General features: G+C 39.7%; 1 protein-coding gene across 3 annotated transcripts in view; it reads left to right on the top strand.

Annotated features, from left to right (window-relative positions):
• ttc14 (tetratricopeptide repeat domain 14) overlaps window positions 1-21,685 on the top strand; it is a 62,063-nt gene that overhangs the window by 17,783 nt on the left and 22,595 nt on the right. For all 3 annotated transcript variants that reach the window (XM_043702367.1, XM_043702365.1, XM_043702366.1), the window contains 5 exons: window positions 1,202-1,401; window positions 5,756-5,840; window positions 5,936-6,065; window positions 16,340-16,495; window positions 20,659-20,730. In XM_043702367.1, the coding sequence (XP_043558302.1) occupies window positions 1,216-1,401; window positions 5,756-5,840; window positions 5,936-6,065; window positions 16,340-16,495; window positions 20,659-20,730 (629 nt within the window). In that variant the 5' untranslated portion in view covers window positions 1,202-1,215. The remainder of the gene's footprint in view (window positions 1-1,201; window positions 1,402-5,755; window positions 5,841-5,935; window positions 6,066-16,339; window positions 16,496-20,658; window positions 20,731-21,685) is intronic.

Raw genomic sequence — 21,685 nt, 5'->3', positions numbered from 1 at the left:
CCATCTCAGAAAGTTGAGCACAGAATCTAGGCTAGCACTTTAGAGGTACAAACTTTCAAAAGAGACAATTGCCACATCAGTTGGACATAAAAGATCACATTGGCAATAGGGGAGGCAATGGCTTAGTGATACTATTGCTGGACTGTTAATCCCATGCGATTCACTAATGCCTTGGAGGGAAAGAAATGTCATCCTTACCTGGCCTACATGTGACTCTTAACTGCCCTCTGAGCAATTAGGGACGGGCACTAAATGCTGCCTAGCCAGTGATACCTTCATCCCATGAATGAATTTAAAAAATCTTCAAGAAGACTAGGGAAGCCGTGGTCAACATTTGTTCCTCAGCTAACACCTAAAACAGATAATCAAGTCATTTATTTGGTTACTGGTTTTCGACTCTTCTATGTGCAAACTAGCTGGCATTGGCTGTAAATTGCAGCCAAACATACAGTTGTGTGAAAAGGAAATGTTGAGGTTGTGAAAGATGCAATATAAGAGATATTTGTTTATTTCCTTTCTCAAGTAGTTTGAATGGAAAATGCTCTTGGATGTATTGCTAAGATTAAGGCAATACAACTTGATCTAAAACACTATGATCTAGGGCAGCACAGTGACTCAGTGGTTAGCACTGCTGCCGCACAGCGCCAGGGACCCGGGTTCGAATCGCACCTCGGCTGACTGTCTGTGTGGAGTTTGCATATTTTCCCCGTGTCTGCGTGGGTTTCCTCCAGGTATTCCGGTTTCCTCCCACAATACAAAGATGTGCAGGTTAGGTGCATTGGCTGTGCTAAATTGCCCATAGTGTTAGCTGCATAAGTCAGAGGGAAATGGGTCTGGGTGGGTAACTCTTCGGTGTGGCCTTGTTGGGCCAAATTGCCTGTTTCCACACTGCAGATAGTCTAGTCTAGTCTAATCTAATCTAATCTAGACTTAAAATGGCCCCTTCTAGAGGAAGATATACAAAAGACACAATTGCAATTGTCATTCTTGGGTAACCTGAAGAGAAGTGAAACAAGGATGGATTGAGCAGTTACTGTAATTGTTCAGATTTAGAATGTTAACCAAAATTTGAATTCCAACATTTGAAATAAATGTTGGGCACATTATCACCTAAAACGGTTGACATTCTAGTATGGTTAAGTATGTATTATGATAGAACCCCAATCTCTGTATATCCTGAAATCCTTTTTTTCTCTTATAGACTATTATGCAATTATGCCTCCTATAGAGCAGCTGATGGAAGTGCCAAGTGATGACAAAAGACAATACTTTTTCCGTGACATTGAACGTGGGGATGTAGTGATTGGACGAGTTACATCCATTCGTGATTTTGGGTTCTTCGTAATATTGATCAGCCTTGGAGGAGACCTTGTACGGGACATCGAATCATTGGAAATAACAGTACGATATTGTAACATGGGTTATTGTTAGAAATAATTAAAATTTTTGGAAATTATATAAATGAATAAGTTGTAACTATACATAGAACAATACAGCGCAGAACAGTCCCTTTGGCCCTCGATGTTGCGTCGACCTGTGAACTAATTGAAGCCCATCACCCTACACTATCCATCATCATCATCTATATGCTTATCCATGGACTTTTTAAGTGCCCCTAATGTGGCTGAGTTAACTACATTGGCAGGCAGGGCATTCCAGGCCCTTACTACTCTGAGTAAAGAACGTGCCTCTGACATCTGTTTTAAATCCTCTCAATTTGCAGCCATGCCCCCTCGTACAAGCAGATGTCATCATCCTAGGAAAAAGACTCGCACTGTTCACTCTATCTAATCCTCTGTGTATGACTCTATTAAATCCCCTCTTAGCCTTCTTCTCTCCAATGAGAACAGACCCAAGTCCGTCAGCCTTTCCACAAAAGACCTTCCCTGCAGACCAGGCAACATCCTTATAAATCTCCTCTGCATCTTTTCCAATGCTTCCACATCTTTCCTGTAATGGGGCGACCAGAACTGTACTCAATATTCCAAGTGAGGCCACACTAGCGTTTTATACAATTGGAGCATGACATCATGGCTCCAGAACTCAATCCCTCTATCAAACAAACGTAACACACCGTATGCCACCTTAACAGCACTATCAACCTGGGTGGCAACTTTCAGGATCTGTGTACATGGACACCACGATCCCTCTGCACATTCACACTACCAAGAATTTTTCCATTGACCAGTATTCTGTCTTGCTGTTATTCTTCCCAAAGTGAATCACCTCACATTTAGCTGCATTGAACTCCATTTGCCACCTTTCAGCCCAATTCTGCAGTTTATCCAGGTCCCCTTGCAACATTTCTCCACACTGTCCACCATCCACTGACTTTAGTGTCATCTGCAAACTTACTAACTCATCCACCTATGCCAGCATCCAAGTCGTTTATAAAAATGACAAACCGCATTGGTCCTAAAATAGATCCTTGTGGCACTCCACTAGTAACTGCACTCCAGGCTGAATATTTTCCAATAACCACCACTCGTTGCCTCCTTACAGAAAGCCAGTTCTTAATCCAAACTGCTAAATCACCTTTAATTCCATGCCTCTGCATTTCTTCAATAGCCTACCATATGGAACCTTATCAAAGGCTTTGCTGAGGTCCATGTACACCACATCAACTACCCTACCCTCATCCACATGTTTGGTTACTTTCTCAAAAAGAGACATGTCCTGCCGTTGGCGAAACCATGTTGACTATCTCTAATTAAATTGTTGCATGCTAGATGATTATAAATCCTGTCTCTTATAATCCTTTCAAAACCTTTCCTACAACAGATGTAAGGCACACTGGTCTATAATTACCTGGGTCATCTCTACTGCCCTTGAACAAGGGCACAACATGTGCAATCCTCCAGTCCACTGGTACTAAACATGTAGACAATGACCACTCAAAGATCAAGGCTAAAGGCTCCACCACCTCCTCCCTAGCTTCCTAGAGAATTCTCAGAAAAATCCCATCCAGCCCAGGTGACTGATCTACTTTCACACCTTCGAGAATTGATAACGCCTCCTCCTTACTAACCTCAATCCTTTCTAATCTATTAGCCCCTATCTCGGTCTTCTCCTCTACAATATTCTCCTTTTCCTGAGTGAAAACAGATGGGAAATATTTGTTTAGCCCCTCTCCGATCTTCGCAGGGTTCACACACAACTTCCCACTTCTGGCTTTGACTAGCCCTATTCCTAACCTAGTCATCCTTTTATTCCTCCCATATCTATAAGAAATGTTCTAACTCGAGTATGTTGGATGGATCAGTTTTAGTCCAAGGCATGCAGGAGGTTTTCCTGACACAGTGTGAGGAAGGGATGACGAGAGGGGAGGCCACAGTGGATCTTGTACTGAACCAGGCCAGGTGTTTGATTTAGTGGTCGTTGAGCAATTTGGAGAGAGTGACCATAATTCGGTTTGACTGGCCCTATTCCTAACCTAGTCATCCTTTTATTCCTCCCATATCTATAAAGCCTTAAGGTTCTCCTTTATTCTACCTGCTAAAGGCTGCTCATGTCCCCTACTTGCTCTTCTAACTCTCTCTTAAAATCCTTCCTAGCTAGTCTGTAACTCTCCATTGCCTCATCTGAACCATCTCGCCTCAACGTCACATAAGCCTAGGTGAGTGAGTTTTGCAGATGCTGGAGATTAGAGTTGAGAGTGTGATGCTGGAAAAGCACAGCAGGTCAGGCAGTATCTGAGGATCAGGAAAATCGACATTTTGGGCAAAAGCCTTTAAGCATCCCTTTTCTGCTTAACAAGACATACAATTTTTTTAGTAAACCATAGTTTCCTTACCATATCACTTCCTCCCTGCCTGACAGGGGCATACCTATTAAAGACACGCAATGCCTATTTCTTAAACCAGCTCCACATTTTTGATTGTCCCCATCCTCTGCATTTTGCTGCCCTATTCTATGCCTCCTAAGTCTTGCCTAATCGCATTATAATTGCCATTCCCCCATCTATAACTTTTGCCTTGTGGCATGTACCTATCTTTTACCATCGCTAAACTAAACGTAACTGAATTATGGTCACTCTCTAAATTGCACAACTACCATTAAATCAAATCACCTGGCCTGGTTCAGTACCAGATCCACTGTGGCCTCCCCTCTTGTCCCCTCTCAACACACTGTCAGGAAACCCTCTGCGTGCCTAGGACAAAAACTGATCCATCCGACGTACTCAAGTTACAACATTTCCAGTCAATGCGAGGGAAGTTAGTGTCCCATAATGACCACCCTGTTCCTTTCACTCTTGTCCAAAATTGATTTGCCAATCCTCTCGTCCACGTCCCTGGAACTTTGCAGAGGCCTATATTAAAAAAAAAATCTCCCAACAGTGTGATTGCTCCTCTCCTGTTTCTAACCTCAGCTCATACTACCTCAGTAGACGAGTTCTTGTCAAAAGTTCTTTCAGCCACTGTTATACCGTCCTTGACTAACAAAGTCACACCTCCCCTCTTTTACCACTTTTCCTGATCTTAATGAAAGATCTAAACCCTGGAGTCTGCAACATCCATTCCTGACCTTGCTCTATCCATGTCTCAGAAATGGCTACAACATCAAAGTCCCAGGTGCCTATCAGTGCTGCAAGCTCACCCACATTATTCCGGATACTCCTGGCATTGAAGTAGACACACTTCAAACCAACTTGCTGTCTGCCAGCTCACTCCTGTGACCATGAAATCCAGTCCATGTCTTCCCTACTCTTATCCTCCTGTGTACTGGAACTACAACACAGGTTCCCATCCTCCTACTGAGCTAGTTTAAACCCTCCCGAATAGCACTAGCAAATTTCCCACCCAGGATATTCGTACCCCTCTGGTTCAAGTGAAGACTGTCTTATTTGTCGAGGTCCCACCTTCCCCAGAATGGGCCCCAATTATCCATAAACCTGAAACCCTCCCTCTTGCATCATCCCTGCAGCCACGTGTTCAGCTGATATCTCTCCCTGTTCTTCGCCTTGCTATCATGTGACATAGGTAACAAACCAGAGATAACAACTCTGTTTGTTCTAGCTCTCAGCTTCCACCCGAGCTCGCTGAAATCCTGCCTTACATCCCTATCCCTCTTTCTACCCATGTGGCTGGTACCTATGTGGACCATGAATTGGGGCTGCTCACCCTCTCCCTTCAGGACCCCAAAGACATGATCCAAGACATCATGGACCCTGGCAGCTGGGAGGCAACACACCAACCATGAATCTCTTTCATTCCCAATAAACCTTCCATCTGACCCTATAACTATTGAGTCCCCAATGACTAACACTCTCCTCCTTTTCCCCCTTTCCCCTCTGTGCCAGTAGAGGGATAAGAGAAATTTTGAAACATACTTGAGGGATAAGAGAATTTTCACAAAGACGTTACCAAAATTGCTGTCTGAGAAAATAATAAAACTTGCGTTGAAAATTAATCAGTTTCTTATCTTGTAAATAACTGGAAATATAAAAGAAAGTTTGATAAAGAAACAAATCTCTTCTTTTCTTATTTATGTTTACCTCAGCTTGTGAGCAGCACAATCCAAATTGAATTACCCAAGTCGTGCAGAGGCTTCTCATTTTTATCTGTTGTATGTCCATCCAAAATTCATTACTCTTTGGCCTACAATTAATTGAGTTTTCTTTACAAAGATTCAAATGTTTGAAGCCTCAGGACTGATCTTTAAGTTAACAAAACAAGCTTTTAATTTGCCCCCCAAAATTTTAAACATATGCAAAGAAAATTGCACGATGTATTAAGTAGGTGTTAAATTATTACAGGCACTTTGTCCCTTAAGAGATGTTCCTTCACATGGAAAACATGAAGATCCTATGTCTTACTTTCAAGTCGGAGATCTCATAAGAGGTAATGAAAGTCTTTCTTTTTTCGGGAAGTTGATGTTGACTTAAATGTGTTGCCAGTTTCCTCCATGTATTCTCTCTTTCTTTAATTTTTTTCAGCTGCCTTAAAAGATGTTGATCGTTACCATGAAAGGCTTGCGATAACTTTGCATCCTTCAGCACTTCCAACTCATCTTTCTCATTGGAAATTAGGTGTCATTAGTAGGGAAGATCTTCCTACTTATTACAGGTACAGATGTTCAATATCTAACTTCACAGTAAATGATAGTTAAGAGTGCTGATAACTAATGTTCCTATATACATGTGTATGAGAGTTTATCACCTTAGTGAGATTTTACTTGGGTTGTTGTTACTCTGAAACTCTCTAATTGTCATTAGAATTCCAGTATTAAAATTTTAAACATGTTGTAAATAATGAAAATGAAAATTACCCATTGTTGAGATACTTCATTATTAGCGAGTTTTGAGAAGATTTGTAGCTCAGGTTGAGGTTTTGGATGTAGGTTTGCTCGCTGAGCTGAAAGGTTCATTTCCAGACGTTTTGTTACCTTACTAGGTAACATCTTTAGTGGACCTCATGCGAAGCAATGCTGAAAATTCCTGCTTTTTCTTTATATGTTTGGGTTCCTTTGGGTTGGTGATGTCATTTCCTGTGGTGATGTTATTTCGGGTGGTGAAGCCTCTCCATCCACTCCACCCAATAATTCCTGAAGACCATCAAAGACACTAAGATAGAAGAGGGTGAAATAATGGTTTCCTTTGATGTAACAACCCTGTTTAATTCAATCAACATTAACCTGGCCAAGGAAACACTGACAACACTATTAGAAGACCCAAAGACACATACAGCAAACACAACTAACTTCATCAACAAGAAGAATATCATCAAGCTAGTGGACCTATGCCTTACCACCCACTTCACCTTCAACAACAAAACTTACAGACAAACCAATGGAACACCCATGGGATCTCCGATATCAGGGTTCTTAGAAGAGGCAGTAATGCAGAGACTTGAACAAACAGCTCTGCCAACTATCCAACCCAAACTCTGGGTCCGCTTCGTGGATGACACCTTGACAAATTAGAGGAAACCTTCAAGACCATCAATATTACCTTTACTGGCATAAAATTCACTACAGAGGAGGAAAACAACAACAAACTGCCATTCCTAGATGTCACAGTAGAGCAAACAGCCAATAGGGAGCTTCAAACCAGTATCTACAGAAAAACAGCACATACAGACCAAATATTGAACTACAGAAGCAATCATCCCAACACCCACAAACGAAGCTGCATCAGAACATTATTTCAATGAGCCAACACACACCGCAGCACAAGGAACTACGCAGAGCAGAGGCAAATCACCTATAACGTGTATTCCAAAGAATGGGTACCCAATGAACACAATCCGCCGATTTCTCAGCAACAAACCCAAACAAGCAAACAAAACACGTCCAGAAACCCTAGCCACTCTCCCCTATATCAAAGACATTTCGGAAATGACTGCCAGACTACTCAGACCCCTTGGCATCATGGGAGCCCACAAACCCACCAACACACTAAAAGAGCAGCGAATGAACTTGAAAGACCCTATACTGACAATGAGCAAAACTAACGTCATTTACAAAATACCATGCAAGGACTGTAACAAACACTACATTGGACAAACAGGCAGAAAACTAGCCACCAGGATACATGAACACCAACTAGCCACAAAAAGACATGACCCTCTCTCACTCGTATCCTCACATACAGATGAGGAAGGACACTACCTTGACTGGGACAATACATCCATCCTAGGACAAGCCAAACAAAGACATGCACGAGAATTCCTAAAAGCATGGCATTCCGACAAACACATCGAGTTAGACCCCATCTACCACCCCCTGAGAAAAGGAACATGAAGTGACTTCACCACAGGAAATGACATCACCAACCCAAAGAAACCCAAACATAAAAATAAAAAGCATGAAGTCCACTGAAGATGTTACCTAGGAAGCTAACGAATACGTCTGGAAATGAACCTTTCAGCTCAGCGAGCAAACCTACATCCAATACTTCATTATTAATTTTGAGATTTCATATTTACAAACTTGTGGACAATGGCTAACTTGGAGAACTGAACAAATACCTAGACTTTTATTTTTAAAAGGGATGTAACATGACTTAAGTACTTGCCTGGACTTGTTTACTGGAAAGCACAACTGGTTTGAATATTATTTGGACTCCTGTTGGGATGTTGTCTTCTGAGTGAGAAGCTACCCAGCTCATTCCCTACCTTTTTTGGGGGGTGGATTGGGGGAACACAAAAATCTTTTGGAGATTCCAGTGTGAGAACTGAAGAGCCAATGCAGCTGTTATCCTGAAAGACTTCTGAATGCTTGACAATTTCTGATGAACTGTATCTGCAGAGGTCCCAGTGACAACTGCTTGTATTTAGTGTTGCTTGTCTGCTGTGTGATGACACCAACTGAGAATCACGTTGAATATTTCATACTTTATACATTTTTTTACAAGCACTAATTTATTGGCCAAAGTGTCTCTTTTCCCCAAAATTAATCTCTGAAGCAAAAGCTCTTTGTTTTTCCTTCTAGTTGGCTTGTGATTAGGTGTGCACGAAGTAGATTATAGGGTAAATATTAAAGCTTTCATATTTCAAACTGTGTTTATCAACTTTATATTTTTGCCAAATAAGCTCTGTTTTCACATGAAATCAACCTAGTTGATGGACCATTATTTTGGTCTGAATCTCATATAAAGTATGCGATTGGACATTTTGGTTACTGGGCAAAACATTTATATTTATGTTGTGACTAGTAGAATAGTGGGATGAAAGAGAGAGAGAAAACTGCATTTCTCCATTTGGAGGCAGAAACCTCATGTTATTGTTACTCAAATAGTAACACTGAGACCCAGGTAACTTCCAAGGTTCGAAACACACCATGGCAAGTAGTGGAATTTGAAATTGATGATAAATTTGGAATTAGAAATTCAGTGATGACCATTGTCAATTTACCTGGTTCACTAATATCCTTCAGGAAAGGGAACTGACATCTGGTCTGGCCTACATCCAACTTTAGATCAACAGAAACATGGTTGACTCTTAACTGCCCTTGTCGCAACATATTCCCTTTCTCCAAGGGCATCTTAGGATGACTATGTACACTAGCCCAGCCAGAGACAGCCACATCCCAAGAGTGAATAAAAGAAATCCTCAGTTGTGACATAAAACTTGGGACTTGAGGGATAACCCAGGACCAGAATTATGTAATTGGAAATGGGGTAATAATTGAAAAGGATAAAATTCATGTTGCCAGATTTGTGTGGGTCAAAGTAAAACTTGTGCTACTTGCATGCAATTGAGTATGTACAGCAGCCTGGAATAGATGTTTTTTACTTTTTGAAGGAATTGACTGCTGCGCAACTGCTGAGTGTGGCAAAACACTCACAGTTAAAGATTCCAGCTAGGAAACTTGAAATTCAGAAACTATTAGATGGAAATTTGAAGATTTGCAGTGACAAAGCTAGAACAACAAGTAGAATCCATAGAAAAGTTTGCACTGGCACCAATTGGAAAAGAAGAAGCTAGAGTGAGCGTTTGAGGAAAAGGAGTATATATTTCAGTAAGTGGAAAAAGAGACAGCATATTTTGAGCTGAAACTTGAATTGCAGAGAGAAAGAAAAGGGAGAGGAAATGTTTTCCACGTTTTTAAAAAAAAGGCTGTTTCTGACTCCAAAGAAAATTTTAATCAAGAAAGAACTGACTCAAGCCCAAGACCTAGTGGAGAGCATCAGCAAGCCCGCCTCAGATTTGATGAAAGGGGACACTGAGGCATTTTTAAAAAAGATGATTTGAAACGAATGTCATGGCAAAAAGAAAACTTGAGACTGACTGGCAAACTTTGAGATTTATGGCATACGTTGCAAAGAGACTTATACAGATTGAGATGGTGAGACAGGCTATTCTGAGTTTCTCTGACTTGGTACCTGAGGTTTGAAGCTTTCAGAACCTTCAGAAGTAATCTGAACAGATTTGAGTCGAATTTGACACAGCAGACAAAGTAACTTCATAGTTGGATACAGGCGTTAAAGCGAGAGACTGGACAATTAGGGAGAGACACACATGCTTTCATTGTTAGAGGCAGAATGATGAGATCTAATGAAGTTAATTGCAGAATTTAAAGAAGTGTATAGGGGCAACTCTGGGTATGATTTTATCCACGTTTAATGTAGGTGTAAGAGAATCCTCTCCCTTTAAACAGCATATTTATCACTTCAGTCCAGAAACTATTCCAAGTAGCCGTAGTATCCCGGTCATATTAATACACAAGCCTAATGGTTAAACCAAATTCTGCATTCAGTAACAAATGCAGTCTCCTGATAGAGGAATTGGGTGGAAGACCATTGATAAGTTGGCAGTGCCAGATTTTTTACCAAAACACATTTATCATGGTATTCTGGCAGGTTTCCTTTAACCCCCGGAGCTAAAAAAAATATTGTGTCTTTTGTCACCCAGACAATCTTTTCTAATACTACGTGTTTCCATTTGAGCAGAAAAATGCCATAGCAACTTTGCAGAAAAAATGAATCAATTGTTAGGTCATGCTCCCAATCATATGATTGACCTTAATGTGCTGGTGTGTGATGACACTTAGAAGTACCACTTGGTACATTGGAAGCATTATTGATAGAAATTTGCAATTGTTTTAACATAAAGGTTACCAAAGTGAACTTTAAAAAAAAGTAAAAAAAAAACATACCTAAGCTTTTGTTCAAAGACAGCAAAAGTACAAACATGAATTGATTTCCCTGCCCCTAAGACAAAATGAGATGTCATAAGATTTTTGGGGGTGTGTGGTGACTAATGGAATTTAGTATCAATTAAGGAATAGCTGTATGGTGTGGCTGCAAAGGAAAGCCAAGGTATTGTGGTCAGGGAGTGCCAACCATCTTTTGAGAGGGTGTAAGCGATATTGATTTTTTAAAAAGCTGTTAGCTGTTCCAAATTTGACAAAGACTTTCAAGTTTGCGGTTGATGCTCATGGCTTAGGATTAGGTGCAGTCCTACATAAGGTGGGTCGGGCATAGAGAAGTGTGAGACTTTTCCAAAAATCTAAATCTGCATTAAAGATAGTCCACAGTGGAAAAAGAAATGTGAGTTTGGTCAGGTTCTTAAACATTTTGAAGCATATGTCCATCATAATAACAAAGAGACATTGGTGTATACTGATCATAATCTTGCAGTCTTTGTGAGAAAAATTCAAAAACCAGAATGCTGAACTATTTCAGCATAGTTCACATTTGCAGTCTTAGGTTAATAGAATCATGCATTATAGCCCTTTCAGTCCATTAAGTCTACTGCCAAAAGTCCTATCAATTAAAAATGATCAACATTGCAAGGAAACCATGTAATTGCTGAGGCTGTATATTGACTTAGTTTGCTTTGAATTAAGAGTACCATAGGTTGTACTGGATAAAACGAGTATAGTTAGGTGTAAAGAGTGAAAGAAAATGTGTGAATATATATTTCTTTAAAATTTGTTTTCTTTACATCTAAAAGTGACATTTCATTTATTCCATGGATGGACTTATGAAAATATTCCATAATTAATTTTCTTGAGGCTTCATGTTTAAAAATTATGGATTGTAGTTCATTTGGAGTGTTGAGGAGATTCCTGAACTTTTTTTTTAAATAAAAAGGATATTGGAACCTTTTGTTTTCTGAAGGATACTTCTTGACAGTCACATGTCTTCAGCTAATTGTCTGGACTTGTTTACTGGAAATCATAAGCTTGGATTCATGATTTTATTCTGAATATTGCTTGGATCTCAATTTGGTTGCTTGTTGATGTGAAGCAACTGAACTCTCACTCTACCTTTTCTGAATAAACCTTTTAGGACTGTTCAGTGTAGGACTTGCAAAATAAATGCATCTGTTCGTTTGAAAAGCTATTGAACTGCCCATGATTTCTGGGCAAATTGCCTGCAAAAGTCCCAGTGACAACTGAATGTGTTTTGTGACCTGCACATGTGCCAGGATGCTGACTGAAAACCATCTAGAAAGCTTCCTGTGTTATCAATCTTTTTCTTCAAGAGCAAAATTAATCTTTAGAGAGGAAGTGTTTTAGTTTTTCTTGAATTGTTGTGTCCATGCTTACGGTGGTTTTGGCGGGGGAGGGGTCCATTTAAAACTCGAAATAATTCTATTTTATTGTATCAAACTATTAATCAGTTTTACATATTTGCTAAGTAAGTTCTATCATCATAATAGATCAGTTTTATTTATTAAAGAAACTTGGTTGATTGATTTTTTAAAAAATTCTAATCCTAATGTAGCTAAGGTATACAACTAGCCTTATTGATAATTGTGAGTAATGGGATGTGAAAGAGACATTACACTCCTCCAACCTTGGAGTAACGGATATGTCATTACTCAAGTACAGAATGTGTCATAATTTCCCAGGATGTATTGTATCTTGCCTTACAATTCTTTTGTCGAATGATTCTTTCCGAAAAGAAAAGACTTTGCACAAAGCAAATGGAAAGAAAATTGCAGGGTATGATTTCACCATTTGCTGTAACAAACCAACCAAAGTCAACACAATTCAAACAATAAATGGGTGACAAATATTTAAACTAAAAAGGTATATTTTAGTATAATTCGTTGATGCAACTCAGATATGCCCCTCCAGTTACAAGTACTGTCATTATTTTTCACACAAAACTTGTAATAGAATCATAGAGATGTACAGCATGGAAACAGACCCTTCGGTCCAACCCATCCATGCCGACCAGATATCCCAACCCAATCTATACCCACCTGACAGCACCCGGCCTATTTCCCTCCAAACCCTTCCTATTCATATACTCATCCAAATGGCTCTTAAATGTTGCAATCATACCAGCCTCCACCACATCCTCTGGCAGCTCATTCCATACTCATACCACCCTCTGTGTGAAAAGGTGCCCCGTAGGTCTCTTTTATATCTTTCCCCTTTCACCCTAAACCTATGGCCTCTAGTTCTGGACTCCCCGACCCTGGTGAAAAGACTTTGTTTATTTACCCTATCCATTTCCCACATAATTTTGTAAACCTCTATAAGGTCACCCCTCAGCCTCCGACACTCCAGGGAAAACAGCCCCAGCCTGTTCAGCCTCTCCCTATAGCTCAAATCCTCCAACCCTGGCAACATCCTTGTAAATCTTTTCTGAGCCCTTTCAAGTTTCACAACATCTTTCTGATAGGAAGGAGACCAGAATTGCGCACAATATTCCAACAGTGGCCGAACCAATGTACTATACAGCCGCAACATGACCTCCCAACTCCTGTACTCCATACTCTGACCAATAAAGGAAAGCATACCAAACCTTCTCTTCACTATCCTACCTACCTGCGACTCCAATTTCAAGGAGCTATGAACCTGCCCTCCAAGGTCTCTTTGTTCAGCAACACTCCCTAGGACCTTACCATTAAGTGTATAAGTCCTGCTAAGATTTGCTTTCCCAAAATGCAGCACCTTGCATTTATCTGAATTAAACTCCATCTGCCACTTCTCAGCCCATTGGCCCATCTGATCAAGATCCTGTTGTAATCTGAGGTAATCCTCTTTGCTGTCCACTATACCTCCAATTTTGGTGTCATCTGCAAACTTACTAACTGTGCCTGTTATGCTTGCATCCAAATCATTTGTGTAAATGACAAAACGTAGAGGACCCAGCACTGATCCTTGTGGCACTCCACTGGTCACAGGCCTCCAGTCTGAAAAACAACCCTCCACCACCACCCTCTGTCTTCTACCTTTGAGCCAGTTCTGTATCCAGATGGCTCGTCCTCCTTGCATTCCATGAGATCTAACCTTGCTAATCAGTCTCCCATGGAGAACCTTGTCGAATGCCTTACTGAAGTCCATGTAGATCACATCTACCGCTCTGCCCTCACCAATCCTCTTTGTTACTTCCTCAAAAACCTCAATCAAGTTTGTGAGGCATGATTTCCCATGCATAAAACCATGTTGACAATCCCTAATCAGTCCTTGCCTTTCAAAATACATGTACATCGTGTCCCTCAGGATTCCCTCTAACAACTTGCCCACCATCAAGGTCAGGCTCACTGGTCTATAGTTCCCTGGCTTGTCCTTACCATCCTTCTTAAACAGTGGCACCACGTTAGCCAAATGGTTAATCTGTGTTTCTAACCCTGCCTCCATTGTGTTGGATTTTGTATTTCCCATTCAATTAATTCAGCCCTTGACTGAATTGACCAGTAGATATATTCTGTCTGAATTCCCAGAATACAGTGAATACCAGCAAGGTGCACATCAATAAACTCACTGTGGATGGCACAAAATTTCTAAAGACCATCATCCTTGCCCTGTTTTAAGTGGATTGGTAAACCCTGGTCCCACCTCAACAGTGGCAGTGGATATTGTCAATTCCCCAATCCTTCTCGTCAGTGCCTTCTCGTTCCCAGCTAGTAATGGCAATCTCGGAGAACAGAATAGAGACATGCTTTATAGTCAGGATCTTTTCAAAGATTGCGAAACCAGAGGACTGTTTTTGCAGAGAGCCTTGCTTGTTTCTACCTTGCACGAAGTTCCAGTATTCTGAACTGCCAAATTAAAAAAAAACATGCTGACCCCCATTCTGCTGCACTTAACTTTGTTTACCTCTTATTTCATGGCTGTTCATCCTCAGAGCAATTTCAGGTTATATAGGCCCTTAATGAAACCTAATAATGTCATAACAGATTAATTGTCTTTCCAAATTCTCCGAGCCCACTTTCTTGTTTGGAAGGTTGCACAAAAGGGAATAGAGAGTTTCCCAGCACATGGATCATTATGCACTTACTTAGTTGAACTGGATTGGAGTTTTAATTTATCTTTTAGTTCCTGCTCAGAATTCTTCCTATGGTCTTCACAGAGGCCTAGATTTTCACTTGCCATGTTTTAAATTGCAATTCTCCACTGTAATAGCAGGATGGTGATGAAAAACATAATTGTATGGCTTTTTAAAAAGAGATCTAGATGACTTTATTTTGACTAGAAAAGCTATCTCTTTGTTTGACTGGCTTTTCCATCATCATTCTATCCCTTTAAAGCATTCCGTTGAGTTTTGCAGAATAAACATTTGATACCTAATATTTAGAGATTTGCAAAAGACGATCTCAATTATTCAGCACTGTTAATCAGAGACTACTAAACACATTGTACTCTTCACAGCGTACATCACTATTATAAAATAGCAAATTCTCCAAATTGGCATGAAGTTGCCAAGGGAAATATGTTACTATGGCATTAAATCTTCATTACTCTCAAAACCAAGTCTGCACTTTGTACCTCAGTAACATGAAAAAAGATTTGGTATTTTAGGTAAACGTTCCTGACTCTTTGGACAATGCATGAAAATCTGCTAATCTGTTGTTGTTATAGGGCTAATGAAACGCAGCTATGGTTCAAGGTAACTGCACTTGAATATTTCCCATAGTTCAACTAATGACTAAATACTCTGATCTGGCCTGTTAAGACAGACACAATAGTACTTTATACATAGTTTCTCCAATCATCCACGTAACTTGAAATCCATCACAAAGTCTTTTCCCTGGCTGGGAGAGTCTGAAACTAGAGGGTATTGGTTTAAGGTGAGGGGGTGAGATTTAAAAGGGATCCAAGGGGCAACTTTTTCACACCGAGGATGGAATGTGTATGGAATGAACTGCCAGAGGAAGTGGTGCAGGCTGGTTAAATTATAACATTTAAAAGGAATCTGGATGGGTACGTGAATAGGAAAGGTTTAGAAGGATATAGGCCAAATGCTGGCAAATGGGACTAAATTAATTTAGGATATCTGGTCGGCATGGATGAGTTGGACCAAAGGGCCTGTTTCTGTGCTGTACATCTATATGACTCTAATTAGGAAATCATTTTTATAAATCTTTTCTGCAACCTTGTGAGAGCCTTCACATCATTTTTAACTTGCGTTACTCAGCTGAAACCAAAGAAATGCTAGAGAAACTAGCAGGTCTGGCATCTATGGAGAGACGAACCGAGTTTACATTTCAAGTCCATATGACTGTTATCCAGAAATTCTTCAGATCACTGTTCTCCACCTCTACTGAGGCCTCATCCATTTGACCCACCTGATTCTCCATAACCAGATCAAACAATATCATCATCCTTGTTGGGTTTTATTTCTATATAGCAGTAGCTTTCACAACTTTGAGAGATTAAAAGTGCAACAAAACCAATTAAGTTCCTTTAAGTGTACTCACTGATATGATGTAGGAAATATTGCAAACAATTAAATTTGACTGTGACAGGAGTACTTCACTACTTGCATTGAATACGTCATTTGCTTCCCTTGTTTTGACGTTGAAAGGGCACTTGATATGCTTTTCTGCTTATTTATTCTCCGTCAAATGAATATGTCGGTATTGATGATCATGTTTTGAGCTGAATTCCTACCACTGCATTTACATTTTAAAAATATTTTGCTTTCTGTCTGCAGGCGTATTTCAACGCTAGGCAATCATGTTGCTGAAACATATGATACAATTTTACACCAAACACTTGGATTTGCTAATCCATCAACTGTTGAATATTTGCTGGGCAAACTTGGAATTAGTGAAATTGAATCGCCATCTTTGATGAGAGGGTTGCAGAGGTGAGATTTTGAGTTTTAGGAGTAACAATGTCTCTTCTAACTTTATCAGTTTAGAATCGGAGCTTTTTATCGTCTCTGCTGTTTAATGATCTTTGATCTTTAAGTTCAACTTGACCGAAATCTTAATTTTGCCTCTTTATCAGTGTCTAAAGACAAAGTGGTTGATTGTTTAGATATTTATTTATTTGAGAAAACACTTTAATGTTAAAGATGCGATGTAAGGATCATCCAAGGTGCTTCCCATACTTGATGTAAGGAAATTAACAAAAGCCCATGGAAGCTAAATTGAACAGATGGGTTTTCGTAGCATCATAAAATCATAGAGTACAGAGAAGGTCCTTCAATCCACAATTCTGCACTGCCAAAAATATACTACTACCTATACTAGTCATTCTTGTTCTGCACTAAACCCATAGCCTTGAATGTTATAACACTTCAAATGCTCATCCAAGTACTTTATGAAGGTTAAAAAATCACACAACACCAGATTATAGTCCAACAGGTTTAATTGAAAGCACACTAGCTTTCGGAGCGCCGCTCGATCATCAGGCAGTTCCAAACCATTTATAAAGGTTGTGAGACTTTCCACCACCACTATCCTTCCAGGTAGTGTCTTCCAGATTCTTAGTGCCCTCTGAGTGAAAATATGTTTTCCTCAATTCCACCCTCAACCTCCTGCCTTTAATTTTAAAATTATGCCTTCTTGATATTGACCCTTCCAATAAGGGGAACAGCTGATTCCTATTTGCCCTGCCTAAGGCCCTCATAATCTTATACACCTCTATCTGATTTCCCATGCAGCACCCTGCCATCTTTCTGTGCTCAAGAAAAGCATTCAAATTTATCCAGCCACCCTTCTTAGCTGAAATACTCCAACCCAGGCAACATCCTGATGAATCTCCTCTGCACCCCCTCCAGTGCAATCACATCCTTCCTATCGTGTGGTGACCAGAACTGTCCACTGTACTCTGCTATGGCTTAATCAAAGTTCTGTACAGCTCAAATCTAACCTTCTTGCTCTTATAATCTGTGGCATGAATGATAAAGGCCTCCCGTGTTCCATATGCATTCTTAATTATCCCCATTAACCTATTCTGCTACCTTTAGGGATGTGTGGACAAGCACCTAAATATTCCTCTGTTCCTCTGAGTTTTATAGTGTCTTGCCATTCATTGAGTATTCCCTTGCCATGTTCTTTCTTCCAAAATGCATGACCTCCCATTAATCAGGGTTAAATTCCATCTGCCACCGGTCTGCGTAGTTGACCAATTTGGCCAAGATTTTAAATAAAGCTTAGGCTGGAGTTTCAGGGAATAAGACTGTAGCAATAGGTGAAGCTGGTGCCATTCTTGCAGAAAACTATAGGAGAGAGGGTGGAAATGTCATGTGATATAAGCTTGTTGGAGTTGCAGAACAAAAATTGGAGAACATCATGGAGAACTTTGCAGAGTAAGGTTTTAAATGTAATGTGCTGAATTACAGAGAGAAAATGCACATCAGTGAGAGCAGTGGTCAGTGCAGGGACCCGGGTTTGATTCCAGCCATGGGTGTCAATGTGGAGTTTGCATGTTCTCCCAGTGTCACCTGGATTTCTGCCAGGTGTTTTGGTTTCCCCTCAGTCCAAAGATCAGGTAGATTGTTCATTGTAAATCGCCCTGTAGTGTCCAGGGATGTGCAGGCTAGATGGGTTAGCCATGGTAAATGCGGGGTTATAAGGATAGGGTGTGAGGGCGGGATATGTGTTGAATGCTCTTCAGACTGTTGGTGCAGACTCAGTAGGCCAAATGGCTGCCTCCTGTACTGTAGTGATTTGATGGTTCTATGAATGTGAGAACAGAATGCACTTGATGTAATTTAGGGCACCGTGATGTATATGGATAATGTATTCAGCAAGGATAGGATTAAAGTTAGGGCTGTGAACTAGCAAGTTATTTCAAAAGGGAAAAGATTTATTGTAGTATTGATAAGCCTTTGTACATTTTTCAAAATTATTTTGCATCAATTTCCTTTTAGCTGACAAGTTCCCTAGCCCAATTACTCTGAAGTGTATAATGTGTGCTTTTTTTGTACTTGTGTAACACTTAATTTTAATTAGCCTAGCACCAATGAAATGTTTTGTCAAACAGCCAATGTAATGCAGTAGCAAGCTGTCTGATTTTAGGGTTTTTTGCTAGTGTGGGATTGTGTTCAATGGTGACCGAGTTTAGTGGGTGGTGAAAATAGGCTGTTTATTGAGCATCCGCAGTAGCACAATTCTAGGCAGCAATGCAGTCCAAAGTATTGTTTAACAGTAGCACAGGTTTTACATTTATTAAAAATTTTGCACTATGGTAACACATAATTGTATCTATTGTACACCAGTTTGTGTGACATCTGTCATAGGGAAGCAGGAGATGGTTTAAGCACTTGCTAAATGCTTGCTGTTATTCCTAATGGAATTTGAATGACTGTCTGGTCTGAGCTTGCATAATTAAGAGGTGTTAGTTGTTTTGTCTTTAAAGTTAGCAATATTAGTAAAAATACTAGACCAAAATGATCTAAATGAATGAATAAAAATATAGAGGATATTAAACTGATCTCCCATAGCTGGGTCATGAGATTTCATTTACTGTTGCTGGTTTTGACATTCTTACACATTCTTCCATGCAGTTTCATGGTAGTGCTGTTTTGATAGTAAGTTTCTTAGGGGGTAGCAGCCCTATTTAATATGTATTTAAAAAGTACATACTCGTGGAGGAAACTATTAGATGTTCTGGAACCTATTCAGGTCCCGAGAGGCAGTTACTCAGGGCTAATGAATATTAAAATCTTTTCATAGTTTTGAAATATGGAGACATGATTGCGGAGATAGTATTGTTCTATGTAGGTTACAATAGTAACACTTATTCAGGGCTAAGACCAACAGAAACAGATCTAAACACTGCTTGAAACATTGGGCTGATAAGAATTGAAAGATGTAGAAAAACATTAATGCGTTGGAATGGATGTTTAATTTAGTTTATCTTGCAAGATTAAAATGTACTACAAAACGTGGTTTTATGAATGAGTGAATGGACATGCGAAATAGTAAACATAGTGCGCTTGTGAATGAGTTAGTGAAGAGAATCATCATAATATCTCAAATCAAGAATATTGAATTTTGGTGGGGACAGTTTGACAAACATTGGGGTTTGTCCTGTTGATCTCTCTTTGGAAATCTAGCCAAATTCCTCTGAAAGAATAGCACTATATTACAGTCCTTGATATCATGAACAATAATTTCTGTTTAAGGAAGTGACCAATCAAAGATAGTAAAGTGTGTTTTTCTATATTAAAACCATACACCATTTACTTGAATGGTCAGCTGCAGTTCTGCATCTTCCTATTTGTCTCCATTTTGAGAGTTAATGTCCAAGATTTAATGGTATTAATGATGAACAAGCTGTTAGCGTTTGTCACTGTTATTCATCTGAATCTGACAGTATGTAGCTTGTACATGCACAGTTAAGGGTGGAAATCCAAACGTTGCTGTCATTAGCTCAGATTTCTAATAGTAATGATGGCAAAGCTCAGTGTTTGGTAACCTTTACTGGAACTGTCAGTCACTTCTATGGTTGCACATTTGCAGAATTACTTAGAGATGCAGAATTTGCTGTCAGATTGTACACATCTATGGTGGTAGTGCTGATTAGTTCCTGCTCAGACTGTAATTAATGAAAATCAATTTAATTAATTGATAAGAGTTTGCACTGTTAATCTCATTTCAAAATAAAACTTCTGAAAACGATGTACTTTGAATGAGGTGTAGCTGGGTTTGAATGGTGTGTGAACATAATTATTGCAGAAAACACCCTTGATAGAGTTAAAAAGCCGGTTTTATATTTGAAGAATGTCACTTACAGGTACATTATTTCATATTTTTAAAACAATTTTTATTCCTGCATAACTGTTCTGCAGGCAATCTCTTTGGTTGAATTGACACTTAATAAATGGTAATTATTCTTCCTTTTTGCTTGTTTATGTCTCAAGATAAATTTGAAACTTCTACTGATTTATACTTCAGTTATTTTAGAAGCATTTAGGTTCACGCAATGGTGTAGCTTCTGACAAAATGTTGCTGTGTTGTAAACTAATATGGCCTTTGCTCTCAAATATAAAGTTTATTGATCCTTTTCTTTTAACAGTAAAAACTTTAGAGGCGATGATTACGCTGCAGCCTTAAGGAAAAAACAATCGGCATCTTGGGCATTAAAGTGGTAAGTACTTTGGACAAATAAGCATTTGGAAAATGGGGTGGGGAGAGAACACTTTCAGAGCCTCTCCCAATTTATTTTATGAATATTTCTTCAATCATCCTTAGTCGAAGACACTCATTCAGATTTTACTTACTTGTGGGTTGGATCTTTTGTCAGTTCTAGGGTACATTACCTGCAGTAAGCTCTGCTACCAGTGACATTAGTGGGTAATAGAATTCTCTGATTTACTTCTTGGGCAGATTGGGATGGGATTTCTGCATCTACCCTGTCAAGTCTCCTAAGAATCTTGTATATTTTAATAGGTCTCCTCTTATTCTTATCCCTTGGAAGCGGCCTTGAGTTTGGAAGGTGCTGTCTGAGGATCTTTGGTGTGTTTCTGCAGTGCATCTTGCATATGGTACGCACTGCTGCGACTGACTGTCAGTAGTGGAGGCAGTTACCTAATGTTGTGGATGTGGTGCTAATCAGGTGGTTCCGTGCAATCGAGTGGTTTCCTCTGCCACTTCTGGGAGATGACTAAGAGTGTGCCACATCATTGTGGATCTGGAGTCACATAGAGGCTAGACCCCAGAAGGTCTGCAAACCTGGATGGTTTTACTAATTATATAGTGACTGCTAACTTTTTATTCCAGACTTATTTAACAATATAAATGTAAAGTTACTGTGGTGTGATTTGAAGCCATCTCTCTGGAACAGTAGTCAAGAAGTCTGGATTACTAGCCCAGTAAAATAACGATAGCACTGCCCATTCAGGGATTTGAGCCCATAATCTAATCTGACAATCCAGTTCTGAGCTGAGGGAGTTCTGTACTCTGAGCAATATTGTCTTTTGAGTGAAATGTTTAACTTTGTTCAGGTGTCGGAAAAGATTCTGTGCCACAAGCTTGCAGAACAGCAGGCAGTTTCTCCTAGACTTTTAAGAAGGGTGAATTGGTGTTGAAATGGAAGCAGTGGA

The sequence above is a fragment of the Chiloscyllium plagiosum genome, chromosome 13 (genome assembly GCF_004010195.1).
Source record: "Chiloscyllium plagiosum isolate BGI_BamShark_2017 chromosome 13, ASM401019v2, whole genome shotgun sequence".
NCBI classification, from domain to species: domain Eukaryota; kingdom Metazoa; phylum Chordata; class Chondrichthyes; order Orectolobiformes; family Hemiscylliidae; genus Chiloscyllium; species Chiloscyllium plagiosum.
This window is presented reverse-complemented; position numbering and strand designations above follow the sequence as displayed.